We start from the raw sequence: 23,142 nt of genomic DNA, 5'->3' as shown, positions 1-23,142 counted from the left end.
CCTTATGCAATTCCTCGCGCGTTTTTCGCAGGTAGGCCAATCATACGAGAACTCGATCGTCAAACATCCCAAAATGACTTCCAGCAATGAAGCCAAACACTTTCCAGGATTTCGTGCCGCCATGGAATACTGGAAGATGGGGCCCTGGATTGAGAAGGCTAGGGGAAGTGGCGATGGGGGGGGGGTGAGAGGAGTGGAAATAGGAGCTTAAGAAGGCCCTGTCCTGGATTGGAGGAGTGGGGGAGGGCTTGGGGGATAGCGTGGAGGTTGGAGGAGAGGGTAAGGGGTTGGAGGAGAGGGTGGAGGTTGGAGGAGAGGGTAAGGGGTTGGAGGAGAGGGTGGAGGTTGGAGGAGAGGGTGGAGGTTGGAGGAGAGGGTGGAGGTTGGAGGAGAGGGTAGAGAGTTGGGGAGAGGGTGGAGGTTGAAGGAGTCAGTAAGGGGTTAGGGAGAAGGTGGAGGTTTGAGGTGTGGGTAGGGGGTTGGAGGAGAGGGTGGAGGTTGGATGTTGAGTAGGGGTTGGAGGAGAGGATGGAGGTTGCGGGAGAGGGTATGGGTGTTTGGAGTAGAGGGTAGGGGGCTAGAAAAGAGGGTTACGGGGGGTTTGGGGATTGGTGTGGGGCGGAGGAACCCCACCCCCCGTGAAATAAGAGATAAAAACGGCCTCTGGGTTAGAGAGCTCCTCGTCTCCCCCGTTGGGAAGACGATGTCCAGAGCGAATGGGGGGCGGTCTGGGGATTGGGAAGAAGGGGGGGAGGGGTAGGAGAGAAACGTTTAACCCCCAGGGACAGGAGGTCTCTCTAATGCATACCAAGTTAGTTTCTTGCCTGCAGAGGTTAGGAAACAACGGGATGAAAATGGGGCGGGGAAGAGAGGGGGAGGGGGGGGGGGGTGGGGGGGGAGAGGAAGACTTCGGTTTGAAGAACACGGCCAAGGGGAGATAGATAGGAAGATGGCGATCGGGTATTTTCAGACAGGAGAGAGAGAGAGAGAGAGAGAGAGAGAGAGAGAGAGAGAGAGAGCTAGTTGGCATATGAATAAAAAAACGTTTATTTACTAAAGACAGAGAGAGAGAGGGAGGGGAGGCGGGAAATACATCTTGACTTTTTCCTTTTAACGTTAAGATACGTACAATGTTAGAAGTTTCGATGGTCGTAACGATGATGACTTTTTTAAAATCCAAAGTTGACTCAGCATAATCAACTAATCGTCATTCGCATAATTCATAGCTTATGTCAACAGGTAATTTGGATTTTAATGAATCATGCTCAAGTCACCTCTGGTCTCGTCTGTGATCAAAGCTGGGACTTCACAAAGGAGAGAGAGAGAGAGAGAGAGAGGAGAGAGAGAGAGAGAGAGAGAAGAGAGAATGCTTATTAGTAAAGTATTCTTAAGCTTAGATTTAATTAAACATGCTCGAGTTACCTCTGTGATCAAAGCAAGGAATTCTCTCCCTCACTAGTGAGGAAAGGGTGCAGTTACACATCAAGAGAGAGAGAGAGAGAGAGAGAGGAGAGAGAGAGAGAGAGAGAGAGAGAGATGAGAAGTTGCATTTAAGCAGTTCTCTTAAAATTGTGGCATATAGTGTTATATAAAGAAATAATTTTGGCTTCTTGTGGTATCCAAAAATAAAATTTTTATCTACGAGAGAGAGAGAGAGAGAGAGAGAGAGAGAGAGAGAGAGAGAGAGAGAGAGAGAGAGAGAAATATTACACGCCGAACAGCAGAGCTACAGGAACCTACAGTAATCCCCGTAGCTACAAGCACAAGGTATACTGTTGGGAGTAATCTTCACCAGATCTTATCTAAGTTCTGCTTTGTTAAGGGTTTCAGATGGTGTGCCCAGAGTTTGTTGTTACTGATATTCGTGAATAACAATTCATTAAGTATTAATCAGAGAAAGAACTTTATACTCAAAGTATAAGCAATATTTTATTTTGCTTTTCTGCAAAAGAGAGAGAGACAGAATCTTCAGTTACATTCATAAATAAATATGTACGCACACACACAATATGTATGTATGTATGTATGTATGTATGTATGTATGTATGTATATGTATATTATAGTATGTAGTTATTATATATATATATATAGTATATATATATAATATATATATATATATATAGGTATATATATATATATATATATATATATATTACGATCTCGACTCTCGAGATCGACAGGTTTCTTAAAAATAATGAACAATTGGGCTGTAATGACTGACGACAGGTGACAAACAAAGGAGGGAGGAGCATAACAAAACCAAAAAAAGTTACCTTAAAATTAATTTATTTACAAGAGTTAAATACATAATGTACAGTGAGTCATGGTTCTGGGTGGCAAAAACTCAAAAATTTATCAATTAATAATAATATATAAAAACCAGTAATCAATAGAAATAGGCAGCATAAGACAATTAAAATTAACACTGAAGCAGCATAATTATACACAGAGGAAAATGGGAACACTTCCTCAAACAATGAGGACAACAGTCCAATGCCGGACGATCAAGACAGAGCCGATACGGCAACCACCTCGTCCTCGGAGACAATATGGACATCCTCCTCGAATGCTGGACGATCAAGACAGAGTTGACACAACAACCATCTCGTCCTCAGATACAGTATGAAGGTCCTCCTCGACCACTGGATGTTCACGACAGGGTTGATACAACTACCAACTTGTCCTCAGATACTCTCCGCTGCTCTGCTGCCAAGACAGCCTCTCTGAACCTGACTGGTTGTTCTCCCCTCCAGGACCTGACTACTCCCAGATGGATTCACATTACCGCTGTCACAACTAATCTCATTACCACTAACAACCACTGATGGATTCTCAACCTTGGGATTAGACTTATTTGAAATTAGAGATATAGGGTTGTCAACATTGTTACCATTTCTCTGGAGATACCTCCTTCTAGCATTACACTGAGCCTGATAATGCCCGGGCTTATTGCACCAAAAGCAGGTCCCATTACCTCTGCTCACATTACCAGACATTAACCTGTTTTTGGAAAAGACTCTAGTGTGCCCACCACTTGAGACTTTTCCCTGACTATTCTCATTCCTAGAATAGGTTGGAACACCTGAATGTTTTACCCTATTATCTACAACATTACCAGATTTATTATTAAAGTTATTTGGCCTAGCAGACTGGAAATTTATAACCTGGGACCCAAAATTACCTGACCCCGACGCTCGATGGGTGAAAACAACTCCGGCAATGAGCCGCCTTACTTAGACTGACCGCTTTTACTTCTTCCAAGTATATCCTCAGTTCCTTACTACAATATTTCTTAAATTCTTCTACCAGCATTAATTCCCTCAAGGAGGAGAAAGAGGCTACCTGTCGACTCTTTAGCAATCATCAAATGCTCTTCCTTGAGCCTAGCAAACTCCACGAATGAAAGGGAAACATGCTTAGAAAAGTTTTCTAAACTTTAGGCGATAGGCCTCAGGACAAGGTCATAAGCCTTGAGGACCAACGACTTCACTTTACTATAATCAACGGGCTACACCCTCCTCCAAAGAATTATACACCCGGATTGCCTTGCCCACCAGCCTACACTGAATTAAGACTGTCCACATCTCGGTGGGCCAAGACAACCTGGTAGCTACCCGTTCAAAAGCCTTAAAAAATTCAGGCACATTTCTTTCATCAAATACAGGGACCAACTTCAGAGCTGCCCCTATATTAAATTTATAAGCAGATGGTCCACAGGGAGTACTCAATCTATTAGGAGAACCCTTGTAACCCCAGCCAACTCCAAATTTACATTGGCCATCTCTAGCTCATGCCGCCTCACCCTCTCGTTCTCTTCAAACTCGAGCTTCATTAACTCTATTCTCTTACAAATTAAGTTATATTCACTGTCCTCCTGGACACTTACAGGCTGCACTGGGGCTACATTTACTGGGACAGGGTTTTCTACCAAAAAAGGGGTTAGTGGACACATTTGGTTTAATTTGCAAATTAGCCTGCCCTTCAAAAATAGTTCCAGTACGCGGAGGATCTTCAAACAAAGAAAGACCTGGATTCACACTCACATCCTCAATCACACTACCCTCTCGCTCTGAGTCACTATCAACAACACTGTCAAAATCCCTAACCAAATTTTCTCCTTCAGCCATACCTTGAGCTACCTTACTTTTCACAGCTATCAGCAACTGGGCCCTAGTGTTTGCAGCCCTGAGTGGCACCCAGCCTAACCAGGTGAGCACAACTCACCAAAATACTCCTTATTCAGAACAGGAAGATGCCTAAGGCAATCTGCTGATCCCAAAACTCAGCTGGATCAAAAATAAATTCCTCCATGGCTACAAAATTAAAGGGGGAGTAAGGCAATACACTAAACAGCAACAAATACTGGTAAATCCACCAAGCGCTGTTCCGCCAACCAAAACACTGAGTACACCCGAGTGCAATCCTGTCACGGTCGCCAACTGTTACAAACTCCCAGGTTGCAATACAGGTTCTTTTTAGGTCTTTATATTCTCAAGGATTGCGTCAGTAAATTGTACCTCAGTGACAAGGAAGGACGGAAACAGAAACTCAAGAAAACTTAACAATATTTATTATAAACTAGAACAATGACTTAAATCAACCTTGTGAGATTAAATAAGGCTAGCCAAAATCACCAATAACCTAATAATAATAAGATAGAAAGAAGTAGGAGATGAAAACAAGGAAAACCTTAATACTCCTACCTATAACACCAAGCTAAGCAATGTGGAACTCAGTCCACTAAATACCAACATACAATAAACTATGACAATATATATATGTAAACATACATATATATATTATGAATAATGAAAATTGGCAAAAATATATAATTTCACCGTTCAGTGAAATACCAGAAGAGTTGAATTCAGGGCCGTGATCAATCCATCAAGCTGCTAACGGAAGGGCAAATACTGTACGCCAGGTACTGAAGGGCAACACATCTCCCGATATGAGAGGAACGATAGTACGTCTTACCTGGCGACAGACTCCCTACTAGCCACCACGAGGTCAAGTAGCTCTCACTCCCGTGTATAACAGCTGGACGAGGATGACACGGCAGGTAAATCCAGATTCCAGTGCCGGGATACAGCGAACGACACAGGTTTTCGTCAAAATCCTCAGACGGGAAAAAGGGGGGAGGGGGCAGAAAAAGCGGTCGCAGATGACAGAGCGTCTGCTAAACTCTCAACAGCAGTGTGAAGGTCGCAGGTGACAACAACACCTGCGCGAGAAAAAGCCGTGATCCAGGGACACACTCAACAGACGTATATATGCGTCTTCCAAAATCCGTGAGGGAAATATCCAAGTGCGTGGTTCAAAAGGCAAGTATCCAAAGTCGTCCTCCAAATCAAAATACGTATATGCTGCGACAGGAAACAGTACTGGTGAGAGCTTGTCAAGACCCGAACTCCCTGTTGACCGGTCGACCATGTCCACTCATCACCTTCCAGTGTTTATAAAACACTCAAAGCAAAAGAATAACATCGAAAGTTTAAAACGATAGTTCACTAATACACAAAAAAGGAGGAGGAGGCGCAAAAACACTGAAACAATCGTAAAGCCACTCAACTTACGGAAACACAGAGTAAACATACTCAGCAAAAATGTAACTTAAAAGTAAACAAAAAAGTAAACAAGGCTGATTTAATCAACAAAAGTAAATAATAGCAATATACTTAATATATATATATATATATATACATACATACATACTTACATGCATATTGTGTGTGTGGAATATAATGTATTTATGAATGTATCTGAATATTCTGTCTCTCTCTCTTTTGCAGAAAAGCAAAATAAAATATTGCTTATACTTTGAGTATAAAGTTCTTTCTCTGATTAATACTTGATAAAATTGCTATTCGCGAATATCAGTAACAACAAACTCTGGGCATACCTAAGCAACTTTAAAAAAAAACTGCTTTCAATAAAACTATTCGAACACAGACGACTGAGCATGTAACGATACTGCTTCGTAAAGTCAGTGTCATTGACCATTTCCTAAGCTCTGAATGGCTGGAAGTGCCCGTGTGCTCGGCTTTATAGCCAAATTACCATAAATCATATCGAATCAACCTTTTTCCCAACAGCCAATTACATTTTCGAATAATGACGCCCATGCAGTGGAAACCGACTCACTGTTCCATCTCAATTTTTATTTTTTTATTTAGCGCCAGTCATCATATACTATATACATATACACACATATATATATATATATATATATATATATATATATATATATATATATAGTATGAAGATTTGCTGATTTAATCAGAGAAACGAATTTTTCGTGACGAACAGACATTCTACGTACCTTTCGAATCAAAGGCAAATAAGCTACGGGATACGCCTGCCACATTTCACTACTCCCACCCGATCAGGCTGTTACAACCAATGTAAGGTACGGTATGTGTCACATTGCTTTGAAATATTAGTTACATTTACATGAGCTGTTTCTATGAGAATCTGGAACCGTCATCTCACAGAAATTGAACATACAAGCAAGCATACACACGCAAAAACACTGAAATCACCTTCACACTTCTTACGATGGTGTAACTATACACACATTGTTATATATATATATAATATATATATATAATATATATACTATATAAAATATATATATATAGTGTGTTGTGTGTGTGTGTGTGTGGTTGTGACTATGTTATCTTGTGTAAGTTTGAACTCAAAGATACCTTACGATTTTAAAATAACGTAAAAGAATCACATGGAAATTTGCTATCAGTAACGATATGCTCTGAACTTAACGAATCAATCCGGATTTACTGCATATTCTGAACGTGCCATGAACTTACAGTACAATTTTACAAAATACATAAAAAAAAAACTCGTCCGAATAAACACGTCCCCAAAACCTATCATCGACCTATTTCCCGATGACAATGACTCATAAAAGATATATATAAATTCTGTCCTTCGACAACATCACGTGATCTAAACGTACCTTAAATTCACAGCCCGATTTATATCAGGATTCCTCACGTCGCGCGTGTCCCAAGCCTTTGCAACGCCTCGACTGAAAGGCAGCAGAACGATCAGAGCGAACGACCCTTGGTAGTTGAGAGATGACCGACTCTCTCTTGGCCTTTGGGAGTGAATTCGGATTGATCTTGTAAATGACAGGATGCATCGTGAGGGTTTCAGTCTGTGTTTGGTGTACCAGAATGACAGTCGCGCCATTATTGGTACAGTGAACCTGCAGGAAGATAAAAGTAAAAATGTCTTGATAATGGCAGACTTCTTTTGATTAAAAATAAGATTATGATGTTTATTAATCATATATTTTTCCATGGAACATAGACAACCTACGTTGACGACTAGAAAAAGAAGCCACTTTCGAATTGAAGAGTAATGTCGATGACCAGTTCAACTTCGCACAAATTATTATATGACAAATAAATGTATAGATACATTAAAACCCTATTTTCAACCGAAAACAACCAAACATGTTCATAAAAAGTCATACCAATTACATAATGGTTGATTACATCATTAACGTTGAGATGCTAGTTTAGATCCACTTTATTATTATGCCAATTTAATTTTGTTTCTGTAATTCATGATCTATTCTTACTGAATTTCCCTCTCACGTTGTGGTATTTCTTTCAAATGGACTCCATGATCTTTGAAAGCTTGTTCCGAGTAAATAGGGTTCATCTTCTGATTAATAATAATGGCAATGGAAATTAATATATCATACTATGGCATTGTAACTGATGCTGCAGGCAACTTTCTCAAATCCAGAAAGTTATCTTACGCATAAACCCGTCTAAGAATTTCCACGGTACAGTATGTGTTTTTAATTCATCATTAAAACTACAAAATAAATCATACTCAAGATGATTTTTAAAACACCTTGAAAATAATATATAATAATACCTGCTTAGGAAAGGAAATATGAGAAAAAGTAAGTCTATCCAACAACTATAACGACAGTTAGCCAAACTGAATCAGTTACTCAAATCCACCTGGTGTCAACTGCAGGAAGCTTTTCCGGATAATATAAAATACTTTTGTAGGTATATAAATAAACCAAAACCCCTACAACAATGTGGAATATATACGTTGGCTTAGCTAATCATTTTTACTATCATTATATTCTCTTTTATTGTCATTATATTCTCTTTTATTTCTAAATAATCTGAGATTTACTTCATCATTAAAGGATATTTAACTATACCTTATCTCTTTCACTTCTATCGCTTTCACTTCCTATCTCTTTCACTTCCTATCCAGTCCTAGCGGAGCCACTGGTACGCAATGCAACATATTTCTTATTTTTCTGTCAAAAATCAACTCAGGTCGAATTAACGTAAGTGGAAACCACGTTTAAAAAGGGATTTCCAGCATCATTTACTCTGTTTACACTTGCAAACGTTCAGGTTTTATTCCTGTGCTTAAGCAAAGGTTCTCCTTGAAACGTCTATACTTGCATTCCTTTAAGTAGTTATACCCTTTAATCGAATAAAAGCACATCTAGTTTCGGACTTCAGTTAACAATTTGCTTATGGACACCTGATAGTTTAAATTAGCACCATCTTGTTTCGGAATCGTTATTTGTATATGATAGAAAGCTAACCTAGATCTCTCTCTCTCTCTCTCTCTCTCTCTCTCTCTCTCTCTCTCTGTGTGTGTGTGTGTGTGTGTGTCTTCCCGTTTCCTTTTTCGTATTTTTCTGAGACCTTTAGGCTCTCTAATATCGAAGCCATTTGGATGGAATCCATACGTCTTTGCCAAGACTCTTCACGGGACGAGAAGATTAATTTGTACTCCGCGGAGTCAGTAGTGACACAGAAGGTCAAAGGTCAAAGAAACCGTAATAATTTATGAATAATGATAATGAACCTAGTTAATTGTAAAATGCCGATAATAAAGAACTCTGAAAAAAATGCAGTTATTCAAGGATATGAAAGAATACAAATTCAATTAAAGTCTTTTTTGGTGCGTATAATAATATTATATATATATATATAATATATAATATATTATATATATATATCGTATATATAATATATGATACGAATGACAATACTTCATTTTTTGGTATATATAATATATTATATATATATAATTAATGATATATAATATATATATATTAATTAATTGAATACGAATGCAATTAAACCTTCATTTTTGGTATATATATATATATATATCATATATATATCTATATATTATATAAATTATTAATTATAAAAAGATACGAATGCCAATTACCTTCATTTTTGGTAATATATATGTATATAAAATATATATTATATATATATATATATATATATATATATATATTATATATACATAGATATATATATAATATATATATATATACATATATATATATATAGTAATATATATATATAGTATACATATATATTTTTATTATAAAGATGTGGTAGTGAATTCAGAACAAAGGAAAAAAGATAAGACATATACGTAAGTATACTGTGGCACTGAATGAAAACCAGCAACATACTTGCTTGCTCTTTTTTCTTCTTTACTAAAAAAAAAAAAAAGTTATGACAATAAAATATGGTTCGACCATTCAGCTTAACTTTTCAAATTATCTAAATATTTACGAAGGAAAATGTAAATAATCATTTCTATAGAGTCATGCTCTGGCTGCACTTCTGTTCTTACGTCCTAATTTGTAACTGATTTGAAACAAGAATAATGAATGATCGCTAATCGGGAGCCGTGATCAAAATTCCAAAATGTTTCGACGCCAAGAGAAAATATTTTGACAGTTTTTTCTACTCAGTTCACTTGGCCATAACACTCAATGCGGCGAAATGAAGCATTGAAGCATTTGCCAATTACCGTGGGTTAAAAATATAAGTGGTTTGTTTATGATAATTATATTATTTAAATAAGTTCTTGAAGTCCACACATTGGCAAGTGCATTATACATATATAATATATATAATATATATATATATATATATATATATATATATATATATATACACACATATATATATATATATATATATATATATATATATATATATATATATATATGTATGGATCGGGTAGATACGTCACCAAGTGCCACATGAATACTTTATTGAGTAACATTCAGCCTGTAAACAAGTTTCCACAATTAAAACAAACCTCCAAATTGTAAACAGACACTTAAAATGTAATCCTAATAAAATATGCAAACAACACAGCAATATTCGTAAAATCAAATATAAAAATGTAAGCAGTCCATTGTACCCAACACTGCAATAACAACTAACTCCATTACAAATCATATACAGTATATCCACTATAACATTGCCAAATTCATCATAAATATAAGTACATAATGATTAATCAATACAGTAACTTACACCTTGGCGCTCATATCAAACTCCCATACACATGCTTAACCGGTGCAATGCTGGCCATGCACCTCGTGCCAGTACACTGGACGTATTACCTCTACAAATAAACAAAAACAGAAATCAGCCTACATTTGCACACCCGGCTAGGAGGCCAACCGACACCTGTCAACACACACACATATACAATTACAAATAATTATGATTACATCATACACTCCCCCCCACCATAACTCAACATTCACCACGCTCTTCAACAGGAAGTAAAACTATCAGTCTATGAGAGGACCGTTTAATTAACATATCGGTTTGACCTTTGTACTGTGGACCTGGTTTATGCACTTTATACCTCAAGGTTACATCTCGTACATGACCATCACTTCCAGGTACAGCTACGGCAACTTCGGCCATTTTCCATGCACCCTTTACAATATTGTTTTTTCCTGTATAAGTACAATATCACCTGGTCTTAAATTCCTACGCTGAGTATGCCATTTTTGCCTAACTAAAAGTGAAGAAAAATAATCTCGATGCCACCTCTTCCAAAAAGAATTTACAATCTTCTGCATAAACTGAAAACTTTGCCTTGGATTATTACTTTCATCCCATAATCCACTTGGGACTCTGATACCTGTATGACCTAAGAGCAAGTCATTAGGGGGGGCAAAGATAAATGCCCAAACTGGGATCAAACCCTGGTTTGAGAGCCAATTGGACGGCTATTCATTAAATTAGCAATCTCAAACATACAAGTCTGAAGCTCACTCCATGAAAGAATATTAGTACCAACAGACATCATAATACATCTCTTTACAGACTTTATCAGATTCGCTGCACCCATTCTCCCATGGAGCATCTGCAGACTTGTTGAATGTCCAACTCATTCCGAAAACACTACCAAACTCTAAAATTTGTGTCATATTCCAGTTCCTGGCCATAGTTCGCAATTCTTTGTTAGCTGCTACTAACTGTGTGCCTCCATCTGAATGCATACGCTTTGGAAATCCTCTTATGGAGACAAACCTACGTAATGTCATTATTCTCTGTATCATAACCCTCTGCTAAATCTAAGTACACAGCTCTACTCACCATGCAATTAAAGATTATCCATAAAACCCTTTTTGTTTTTCTAGTGGCGCCTCTTGACCGTGTCTTTCACAATAAATGGTCCAAACAAATCAATAGCTGTATTAAAAAAGGGGGGTGGGGCGGGTTGAAGTCTCTCAGATGGACACTGACCCCATGCATTGCTCTTCAGTCTTCTTAGCCAATTTACGACAAATGACACACCGAGCCTTCACTGACTTTATAAGTTCCTGGCTCCAGGCACCCAAAACGCTTGGATTGCAATTTGGCTAAGGTTACCTCTACACCAGCATGATCTATCTCATGGATGTGTTTAACATACAATCTTGTGAATGAATGCCTAACAGGTAACAATACAAATGTACTCCTGTTCCAATTATCCTTCAGCCATACTGAAATCCTTTGACCAACACATATTAAACCTTCCCTCATTCATCACAGCTCCAAGTCTCTCATATCTCTTTTCCCAGTCACCAGCTATAGTCTTCTGGACCCACCCCACCCATATATCCTCTGCTACTTTCAGATCATCTGAGTGAGGAACTAAAAAGACACCTTTTAAATGACCTCAACCTAACTGCCTTCAAACTCTAGCAGTCACTCTTAAAACGCTTACTGTAACTACCATATCTATTTACATCAATTATAACAGTATTATCCCTATATAGATTATTTACAATTTTGACTGGAGCAATATCTGGTAGTTCGAGATCATTTGACTGACTGATGGGCCATTCACTAACAGGTAAACACATAAATGGGGGTCCATTCTGCCATAAAGAATCAGAATCTAAAAGCATAGGGTGTGTAGGCCTTGTAGTTAAGTCTGCTGGATTATTTCCTGAGGATGTCCAAAACCATTCAACAGATTTTGATTTAGTAGCGACAAAAATATTAAAACTGCTTGACTTATTACAAATTTGTGCTCTGACAATAGATGAATCAATAATAGTATGACTGACTCAAGTTCAATGTCTATTTCCTTCTCAATCACAGTCCTCAACCGGCAGGCCAACACAGCCCCACACAACTCTAAACCGTGGGATGATGAGCTGTCGAGTAGGAGCAATCCTATTCTTGCCATCAAAGAGTTTTACTTACAAAGGGTCCTTCCCTCACTTTCCACTCAAGTACGCACAGGCTCCATAAGCTAACTTACTTGCATCTGCAAAAATGACTAAATCAGGCTTACCAACGGCGTCTTTAGGCTTCACACATCTATGGAACGTCAAAGTTTCTAACTCATACATTTCTTTAAATAACTTTCTCCATCTTTCATACATATACTGTGGCATTGCTTCATCCCAATCTAATCTTCGCTCCTTTTCACGATGGTGGTTAGTAAATCGCGCATAAGCACTTTGCTTTCAAGGTGAATGGCACAATGAACCCAAGGGATCATATACCGAAGCAGTTTGACTGAGTACCATCCTTCGATTTAACGTATTTGGGAGTTTCTCATCGATTTCTGATTTCTTTATGGGTGGCTCCATTCGAATATTTTTTTACTTTCTTAGAGAAATTTATCTTTATCACATAGAAAAACAGGTCCTCCTTAGGATTCCAGTTCAACCCAGTACCTTTTCCTTATCAGTTTTCAAGATGTTAAGAAAATTATCTTCTGCACTCTCACCTGACATAACCCAGTGCTTGATCTGAAATCCTCCCCGAGATAATATTGCATAGCTTCTACAATACTTCTCTTAGCCCTTTCAACCGTCGATACACTTGACAGTATATCATCAACATACGAGTTGCGATTGATCAACTCTGCAGTTAGGGGAAAGGATTCATCCATCTCGGTGGTTTTACGTAGGCCATCATTGCTATTATGCCACTAGTCTATCACCAAGGTCACAGTAGTAAGCACATAGTGATCTGGCTCTCTGTCAGTTTCTAAGTCCCGCCACAAAAACTATGAGTATGTTGATCAAGTTCTGAAATTCGTACAGAGTTGTACATTTTCTTAATATCTGCTACGAAGGCCACAGCATGTTGCCTAAAACGTATCAGTATAGCAATCATGTTGTTTAGCACATCAGGGCCCTTTGCAAAGTAATCATTGAGTACGTGACCCAAGGAAGAGGAAAGAAGAGTTGAACACATTCTCAAAGGGGTAGAAACTGAGTCTGGCTTGTGGACTTCATGGTGGGGCAAGTAGTGGAACGGGACCATTATAAATTACTTATCTCATCTATGTTCAATTTTCTAGCAACTTCCCTATGAACCATATCTAAAATCTGATCATTATATTTTTTAGAGTAATCGCTCCCGAGCTTTATTAACCTTCGTTCAGTAGATTTTAGTCTTCCATATGCAAGGGAAACATTATTAGGGAGTTTGTTTAGGATCCTTAATCATGGATAGCTTGCAATCCAATACCCATTTATTGAATCATAATTAAGTCCTTCTCTATCTGTTTTAATTCCATTTCCTCCTTCAAGCTATGCCCCCTCCCCCACTCAATGAACACTTCCCACATTTACAACCACTACATTTAGGGTATACATGAAGTTCCAAAATTTTCAACTGAAAAAAAACTCTTCTAACTGTTTTGAGAGGTTCTCACTGTATCGTGGTATGATGTCATTGACCTCAGTAGCTACAGTCATGTGCTAATCCTTACCGTTAAGACACTATTAGTACCCATATTCTTATTCATAACTGGATATGAACCTCTTACACACATTCCAAAATTGTTTTGCATTAGCTGTAAGGTATCAATGGTTCTAACCACTTGAGGTATCATGCTACTGTATCCCACGCCAATTAACAAATCTACCTGCCTGTTGGCCGACAAATTTTCCACTCCTCTACACCAAATAATTTAGCTATCAATGTGGTGTCAAATTCTGCAATGTCAGATGTAATTTCATTGATACCACAAGCTTCAATAGTCCATCAGTACCAGTCAAATCAGTAATTGGCACATTATAAACTTTACTGTCAAACAGCTCGTGCTATTTCCAACTTTATGTTACAGTGAGACTTACATCTTTACCTCTCCAACCCAACTTGTTTGCCATCCGATGCGTAACATGGTTAAATTTGAACCTGGATCCCACAATGTTGCCACCTTTTGCCCTTTACTCTGCATATGTCCAATCATCAACAATACCTCCCTCCCTTGACAATAAGTTATTTGATCCCTGTACTCGACTGAAATGAAATAATTTTGTACAAACAAAGAATGGAGAATAGGGTGGTGACGTCTGCCGCATACTTCATTATTTTGATCTTTAATATGACATAACTCTCTGTTCAAACAGTCACTACTGCATGTCCCTTTCGTAAGCAGATGAAGATACTCTATTGCTTTTTAAACAGCTCATATTTAGATTTATTATCCAAGTGCTGAAACCCTGAACAATCCAAAAATGCTATGGGAAGCTGTACCATGAAACCAACAGTTCTTATTAATGTTAGGTGACATGTTAGGTCTACTCCTAGCTTGATTTGATAAGTTTGAAGCAATTTGGTTCATGTTTACAATACATTCATTTAATTGTTGTTGTTGCGACTCTTGGTTTTCTCTTAACTGCTTAATTGCTTCATTCAAATTATCTGAATAACAGTGATCCTCATGAGTCGCACTGTGCACTGCTGCCCTATCAGTGGTTGTACTTGACCTCACTCTTCCTGCACATACTCTATTACCTCCTTTCTTTTTCTAAAAATTCTAATAATTTCCAAATTCCTTCTCACTTTGGGACTCACTAGCTTTTAAACCCATTCCCTTTTCATGTTTGGGGGAAGAGCTTTTCTACTAAGCTAATTACAGTAGTGTTATTCATTTCTGATTTAAGATCTAGCTTACATATCAAGCCATCCCCTCTCCACAGTATTCACCAACTTCCACAAGTTTTTTGTTGTTGCCTTCGGCACAGGCTTAAGGGGCTCTTATCTCACACAAAACAGAGTCCACCACCTTTGTTACATTTCCAAATTTTTCATCAAGTCTGGCCATCATCTTATGGAAATCATCATCACCCCAAGTACCTTACCACTTTCAAGGCCTCGCCTAACAAACACTGCTTAAGGACATATGGATACTCCCCATAGTTCTTAATCATTAATCTGTCAAAGTCCCTTTCTAAAGGATGGGTACAGTCTTATTTGTCCGTCAAATCTAGGAGGTTCAAGCTTCTTAACTATAAACTTTGTGTTGTCTGTTTTTTTGCTTACCCTTTTCACTGTCTATTTTCGCAAGTATTTGAGAATGTGCCTTACATTTCAACCTATACACTTCAATTATATAATCCTCAGCCGATTCTAATAGGCTAACATAATTCTCATGAGACTCATCAATGCACGAAATAAAATCATCATTAGCCTTTTCTAACCTCTTATAGGCGTCACAGACTCATCAAATGCAGGCTTCAAAATCTCTGTCGAGTCGTCTTGCTTCACACTCTCGTCGAACAGTTTCAGGGTTCGGTTGAATTTCCTCCTCTCCGATGTACGCACTGTCTTGGCTCGATCCATCTTGACTAGCAGGGATGTGTAGAATGTCCAATCAAAGTTCCCTCAACCATGGGTAGCAGGTGCTGAATTGTATGGATCGGGTAGATACAGTCACCAAGTGCCACATGAATACTTATTGAGTAACATTCAGCCTGTAAACAAGTTTCCAAATTAAAACAAACCTCCAAATTGTAAACAGACACTTAAAATGTAATCCTAATAAAATATGCAAAACAACACAGCATATTCGTAAAATCAAATATAAAATGTAAAGCAGTCCATTGTACCCAACACTGCAATAACACTAACTCCATTACAAATACAAACATACAGTATATCCCACTGTACATTGCCAAATTCATCATAAATATAAGTACATATGATTAATCAATACAGTAACTTACACCTTGGCGCTCCATATCAAACTCCCACAACATGCTTAACCGGTGCAATGCTGGCCATGCACCTCTGCCAGTACACTCTGGACGTATTACCTCTACAAATTTAAATAAAAACAAAAGAAATCAGCCTACATTTGCACACCCGGCTAGGAGGCCAACCGACACCTGTCAACACACACATATACAATTACAAATAATTATGATTACATATACAATATAGCTACTACGAATAAAACTAGTCCTAATGAAAGCTATGACTATTATTAGAAAGCAATGTCCATTATTACAAAACTAATGCTATTTAATTTTTTTTACTTTCATCGGAGTTTAAATGTTTCCGGAATTTCTTTCCAAACTATCCTGGGTGAGAAAAAAAACTAAAAAAAAGCAAAAAAAAAAAAAAAAAAAAAAAAGACTCGACTAGGAGCGAGAAAACAGAACGTGATCATCCTGCAACGAGGAAGAGAAAGGCTGATGTTTTTCCTTTATGTGTTTTTTTTTTTTTTATTCGTTTTCATTTTTATTTTCGTGTAATGCCTCACTTACAATCGTTGTCAAACAATAGCACGAGGAACTGGGAAAAAGGTTTTAGCTTTCCTAAAAGTATTTTTTTTTTTTTTGTATCAGGAATCAAGATTTCTTTGGCACTGACCTTGTCACGTATATCATTATGAGAAAATGTGCGGGGAATACATAACCACATACACACACACACACATATACATATATACAGGGTGTCCATAAATTCCCAGTACCATTACAAGTATTTATTGCTCAGAATGGTACTGGGACTTTATGGACTATGTATATATATATATATATTATATATATATATATATATATATATATATATATATATATATATAAATGTGCGTGTGCGTGTGTGCATGTAGGAGTATCCACATTTAGTGAATCGGACCAATGTCAGGAATGGAGATGCTGAGGTGGATTTTGGGATGATATGACAAGAAAGTGTGGAGATTGAGATGTCTTAGTCCTGTGCTAAGAATGAATAAGGTTAAAGGAGTAGAAAGGGCTCAGAAAAAAAAAACTTCTTAAAAGTCTAGAGGAAGTCGAATTACTATACTCTGTTTTTCTCCATCTGTCCATCCGCTTGTGGTGGTCGCGCATGGTAACACTGCATCCTGGGCTTTAAATAGTTACGCTATGTGTAATCTTTAGGTATATAAAAGGATATCTGGGTATACATTTGCAACTGAAAAGTGTTTCAATAATTTACTGTATGCGAATTACACCGTTATTATTCGAAATAGGATATTATTTAAAGCCCGGGACGCAGTGTTACCATGTGCAAACACCACAGGTGGATGGACAGATGGAAAAAAAACAGAGTATAGATGGTGTGATAAAGTGAGAGAGGACTCACCGAAGAAGGGTTTAACAGAAGAATAAACTAATTCTAATGATAATAATTATAATAATAATACTAACACCAAACAAAAACCTTCAGCTAACTGCCTACTGTTTTATTTTCAGACTCTTGTCTGTATAGATTATAGGAGCTGTTTATGAATATTGATAAGTTGTTATTGGTTTCCGAAACGCCCATCCCCTCTCTCTCTCTCTCTATATCTCTCTCTCTCTCTCTCTCTCTCTCACACACACACACACAATATGTAAATGTGGAAAAAAAAAAATTCAACGCAAACCAGCAACCGTGAAAAAAAAAAAAAAAATTAAACACAAATCGGTAACTGTGGAAAAAGAGAGAGAGAAAAAAATACATTAAATCACAAATCGGTAACTTGTGGAGAAAAGCATTATCATGATAATCTCTAACGGTCTAACCGAAGGTAACTGACCGACGTTTCGTACCGGCATCCAGATCAATCAGCCTGAATGAAGACATTGGCTGTTGATAAGCCAATCACAGGGCTGGAAACTCTCAGTCTCTCGAGAGAGTTCACATAGGTAGGATGTGAGTTCCACCTCTCATGAGGTAAACGTTGGAAAGACGTATCACTCAGGAGAGGAGGAGCACACATCCTGCCTATGTGAACTCTCGAGAGAGACTGAGAGTTTCCAGCCCTGTGACTGGCTTATCAACGGCCAACCAGGAGCGTCGTAAGGGACGGGCCTAGACATCAAATGCACGGTTGATGTGAATCTACTATACGCAATGGGGGAAACCGACTCTTACAACCTTCGCAATGGAATATGCATGCTGCAATATCGGACGAGGCTTCCAACCGTTCCGTTTATTTATTGCTCGCGTCCCTCCACTCTCTTCTTTTCCGTTTTATTTCTTCCAGGCGTCATCTATCTTTTTTTTCCTTTTTTTTTTGTATGTTTTCTTTTCAGTTATATTTGTTTCTTTGTATGGTGATTTGATGTTGCATGGAACCAGTGGTTATTCAGCAACGGGACCAACAGCTTTACGTGACTTCCAAACCACGTCGAGAGTGAACTACTATCAACAGAAATACACATCTCTAACCCCTCAATGGAATGCCCGAGAATCAAACTCACGGCCACCGATGTGGCAAGCCAAAACAATACCGACCACGCCACTGAGGCGCTAGTTATATTTGTTCCTGGCTTCATCTCATTTAGTTTTCCGCGAAGAAAACTATTGTGCCGCCTTTGTCTGTCCCTCCACACTTTCTGCCAGCCTTCATATCTTAAAAACTACTGAGGCTAGATGGCTGCAAATTTGTAAGTCGATCACCCACCCGCCAATCACCAAACATACCGAATTACAGCCCTCTAGCCTCAGTAGATTCTATTGTATGTAACGTTAAACTTAGCCATACAAATGCTTCTGGCAACGATATAGGCCAGACCACCACAGGCCCGTGGTTACAGCTCCATGGGTCGCGGCTCATACAGTACTACACCGAGACACCGAAAGATATAGATCTATTTTTGGTGGCCTTTTTTACTTCTCCTCTTCGTTACATTTCTCTTTGACGAATCTTCTTTTTATTTACCCAGACTATCTTTTCCACTTCTTTTTCTTACTTTTATTCATTTTCTTCGTCCTTTTTTCTCCATTTTCTGATCTCCTCTTATCCGATCAACCTAAGTAGACATCTCACCAGGTGTATTCTCTCCCTGTCTTTTCTTGGCATCTTTTTGGGAATATCTTTTCTTCTTTTCTTGCTTTTCTTCTTTTTTCCTCTTTTGATCTTCTCTTATGCGATCAACATAAGAACGAGAGATCTCCTCTCGGGATTATCTTCTTCTCTTACACCTCTCTTAATTTTCCCTTTTCTTATTTCATCCGTTCATCCTACGCACGAATCCACCTCTCCCCCTACCCCGCAACCCTCCCCCCGACAACCCCAAGACATCAACAAGCTATTTCAGAAATGTTTTCGAAACCCTTCCACCCCCACCCCCGCACCTCACCAAACAGGCCGTGAATTTCGATTAGTATCTTTTAAACAGTGAATAAGTTGGAGTTCCACTATCGAAACGGTTTACGGTTTTCTCTCGATACTATCGCCGAGAAGCTGTTGAGAGAGAGAGAGAGAGAGAGAGAGGTTAATACACGCCACCACCACTAGCATTTAGTGCCACAGCACGTTCCGCCCACAGAAGTTTACTGTTATTGTGGGAGGGGGGTTGGGGTGGGGGTGGGAGATAGAGGGGTGGGGGGTTTTGTTGTCCTAGGGCTGCGATTTAAATTTATGCCGCTCAGTCTTGATAGTGAGGTTATGCTGTTTACATGGCGAGTTGGTCGGTGTCGAGGGACCTTTGGGGACCATCTCTCTCCTCTCTCTCGTCTCTCCTCTCTCATCTCTCTCTCTCTCTCTCCTCTCTCTCTCATGGGCGAGTATGGTGGGTTGCAAAGGACATTGAGCTTAAACCTCTCATTAAAATAGTTATTACATTTGATTTCAAATATATCTAGGGCGTTTCGTTTTCTCTCTGTCTCTCTCTCTTATACATTTATTTCTACCTAAGAGGTGATGTAACAACATTAATTTGTTTACGATCGTTATCATAATGACGATAGATGTCATTTGCAATTTTTATATATATATATATATATATATATATATATATATACATATACATATATTATAGATAAATAGATAGATAGATAGATGTATGAGTCACATCACATTACCGTAATTCATTTACATACTTCGAGCTACAATTGTCCTTTCATAACCCTAAAATTCGCTCTACCTCGGAATAAATATATTAGATTATTAAAGAATCAATAATGTACCTCGATATATATATATATATATATATATATATATTATATATATATATATATGTAAATATATATATATATATATATATATATATATATATATAATATCATATATATATATATACCCATACATATATGAATACATGAAATGAAATCAGACTAAAACTAATATATACTTTATCAATGCCCACTCTCAAACGCAATAAGCCCCCACAAATAATAATAACAACCTCTCCCACCTTTTGTATTTTGACAGGTGTCAAGGCCGAGGACCAGATGTTCCGGGTTCGTCCCGAGAGCGTCGCGGTGAAGTCGGGGGCCCGACGTCTTCCTGAGGTGTGTCGTGAGAACCAGCAGGGAAACGCCCAATGGACCAAAGACGGTTTCGCCCTGGGTGAGTTTGGCACTATTTTGGATTGCATGCCTATGAATGTAAGTGGAATATAATATATATATATATATATATATATATATCTATATATATATATATATATATATATATATCTTCTTCTTCTTCTTCCCAGCTTTTTGTTCCTATTTTTATATGGGGTCGCGCCGTTTCGGATGAGCCGTTTTCCATCTATTTCTATCCTGCACTTCTGCCTCATCAATTCTCTTCTCATATGTATATATATATATATATATATATATATATATATATATATATATATATATATATATATATATATATATATATATGAATAATTATCACATCGAACCGTGATCCATTTATATATCAATTCAAGCTACAAATGTCCTTTAATATCTAAATTCACTTTACCTCCCAAATGATATATTTTCATATATGTACCGAAGGGAATTTTTTAATTGATAATAATTTCGTCCCCCCATGGGATCGAACCAACCGTCCAAGTGGACGGGGACGAAATCAGGACAGTCAGTGACGCTATCCAATCAGCCAACCAGAAGACGCTATAAGTTTCATATCGATTCTGACCTTACAAATCACCCTCGATCTGGGTGCTTTCGTAATTAGAATCGATTATGAAACCCCGTCTACCATGTTGGGCCAATTCGAGCGTTTGACAGCACGTAGCCTTTTGTTATAAATAATTATCACATCGAACCATGATCCCAAAATTTATATATCAATTCAAGCTACAAATGTCCTTTAATATCTAAAATTCACTTTACCTCCCAAATGATATATTTTCATATATGTACCGAAGGGGAATTTTTTAATTGATTATAATTTCGTCCCCCCATGGGATCGAAACCACCGTCCAAGTGGACGGGGACGAAATCAGGACAGTCAGTGACGCTATCCAATCAGCCAACAGAGACGCTATAAGTTCATCATCGATTCTGACCTTACAAATCCCCCTCGATCTGGGTGCTTTCGTAATTAGAATCGATATGAAACCCCGTCTACCATGTTGGCCAATTCGAGCGTTTGACAGCACGTAGCCTTTTGTTATGAATAATTATCACATCGAACCGTGATCCATTTATAATATATCAATTCAAGCTACAAATGTCCTTTAATATCTAAATTCACTTTACCTCCCAAATGATATATTTTCATATATGTACTGAAGGGGAATTTTTTAATTGATAATAATTTCGTCCCCCCATGGGGATGGGATCGAACCACCGTCCAAGTGGACGGGGACGAAATCAGGACAGTCAGTGACGCTATCCAATCAGCCACAGAGACGCTATAAGTTCATATCGATTCTGACCTTACAATCACCCTCGATCGGTGCTTTCGTAATTAGAATCGATATGACCCCGCTCTACCATGTTGGCCCAATTCGAGCGTTTGACGACCCCGCACGTAGCCTTTTGTTATGAATAATTATCACATCGAACCGTGATCCATTTATATATCAATTCAAGCTACAAATGTCCTTTAATATCTAAATTCACTTTACCTCCCAAATGATATATTTTCATATATGTACCGAAGGGGAATTTTTTAATTGATAATAATTTTGTCCCCCCATGGGATCGAAACCACCGTCCAAGTGGACGGGGACGAAATCAGGACAGTCAGTGACGCTAATCCAATCAGCCAACAGAGACGCTATAAGTTTCATATCGATTCTGACCTTACAAATCACCCTCGATCTGGGTGCTTTCGTAATTAGAGTCGATATGAAACCCCGTCTACCATGTTGGCCAATTCGAGCGTTTGACAGCACGTAGCCTTTTGTTATGAATAATTATCACATCGAACCGTGATCCATTTATAATATATCAGTTCAAGCTACAAATGTCCTTCAATATCTAAATTCACTTTACCTCCCAAATGATATATTTTCATATATGTACCGAAGGGGAATTTTTTTAATTGATAATATTTCGTCCCCCCATGGGATCGAACCACCGTCCAAGTGGACGGGACGAAATCAGGACAGTCAGTGACGCTATCCAATCAGCCAACAGAGACGCTATAAGTTCATATCGATTCTGACCTTACAAATCACCCTCGATCTGGGTGCTTTCGTATTAGAATCGATATGAAAACCCCGTCTACCATGTTGGCCAATTCGAGCGTTTGACAGCACGTAGCCTTTTGTTATGAATAATTATCACATCGACCCGTGATCCATTTATAATATATAATTCAAGCTACAAATGTCCTTTAATATCTAAATTCACTTTACCTCCCAAATGATATAT

General features: G+C 38.2%; 1 protein-coding gene across 1 annotated transcript in view; it reads left to right on the top strand.

The window, feature by feature from the left end:
* Window positions 1-23,142, top strand: part of LOC135198010 (nephrin-like) — a 396,664-nt gene that overhangs the window by 260,740 nt on the left and 112,782 nt on the right. The window contains exon 3 of the mRNA XM_064225356.1: window positions 20,753-20,890. Coding sequence (XP_064081426.1) covers window positions 20,753-20,890 — 138 coding nt within the window. The remainder of the gene's footprint in view (window positions 1-20,752; window positions 20,891-23,142) is intronic.

This window comes from Macrobrachium nipponense, chromosome 23, assembly GCF_015104395.2.
Source record: "Macrobrachium nipponense isolate FS-2020 chromosome 23, ASM1510439v2, whole genome shotgun sequence".
Classification (NCBI taxonomy): domain Eukaryota; kingdom Metazoa; phylum Arthropoda; class Malacostraca; order Decapoda; family Palaemonidae; genus Macrobrachium; species Macrobrachium nipponense.
Note: the sequence above shows the minus strand (reverse complement) of the source record. Positions and strands in the feature narration are given on the sequence as shown.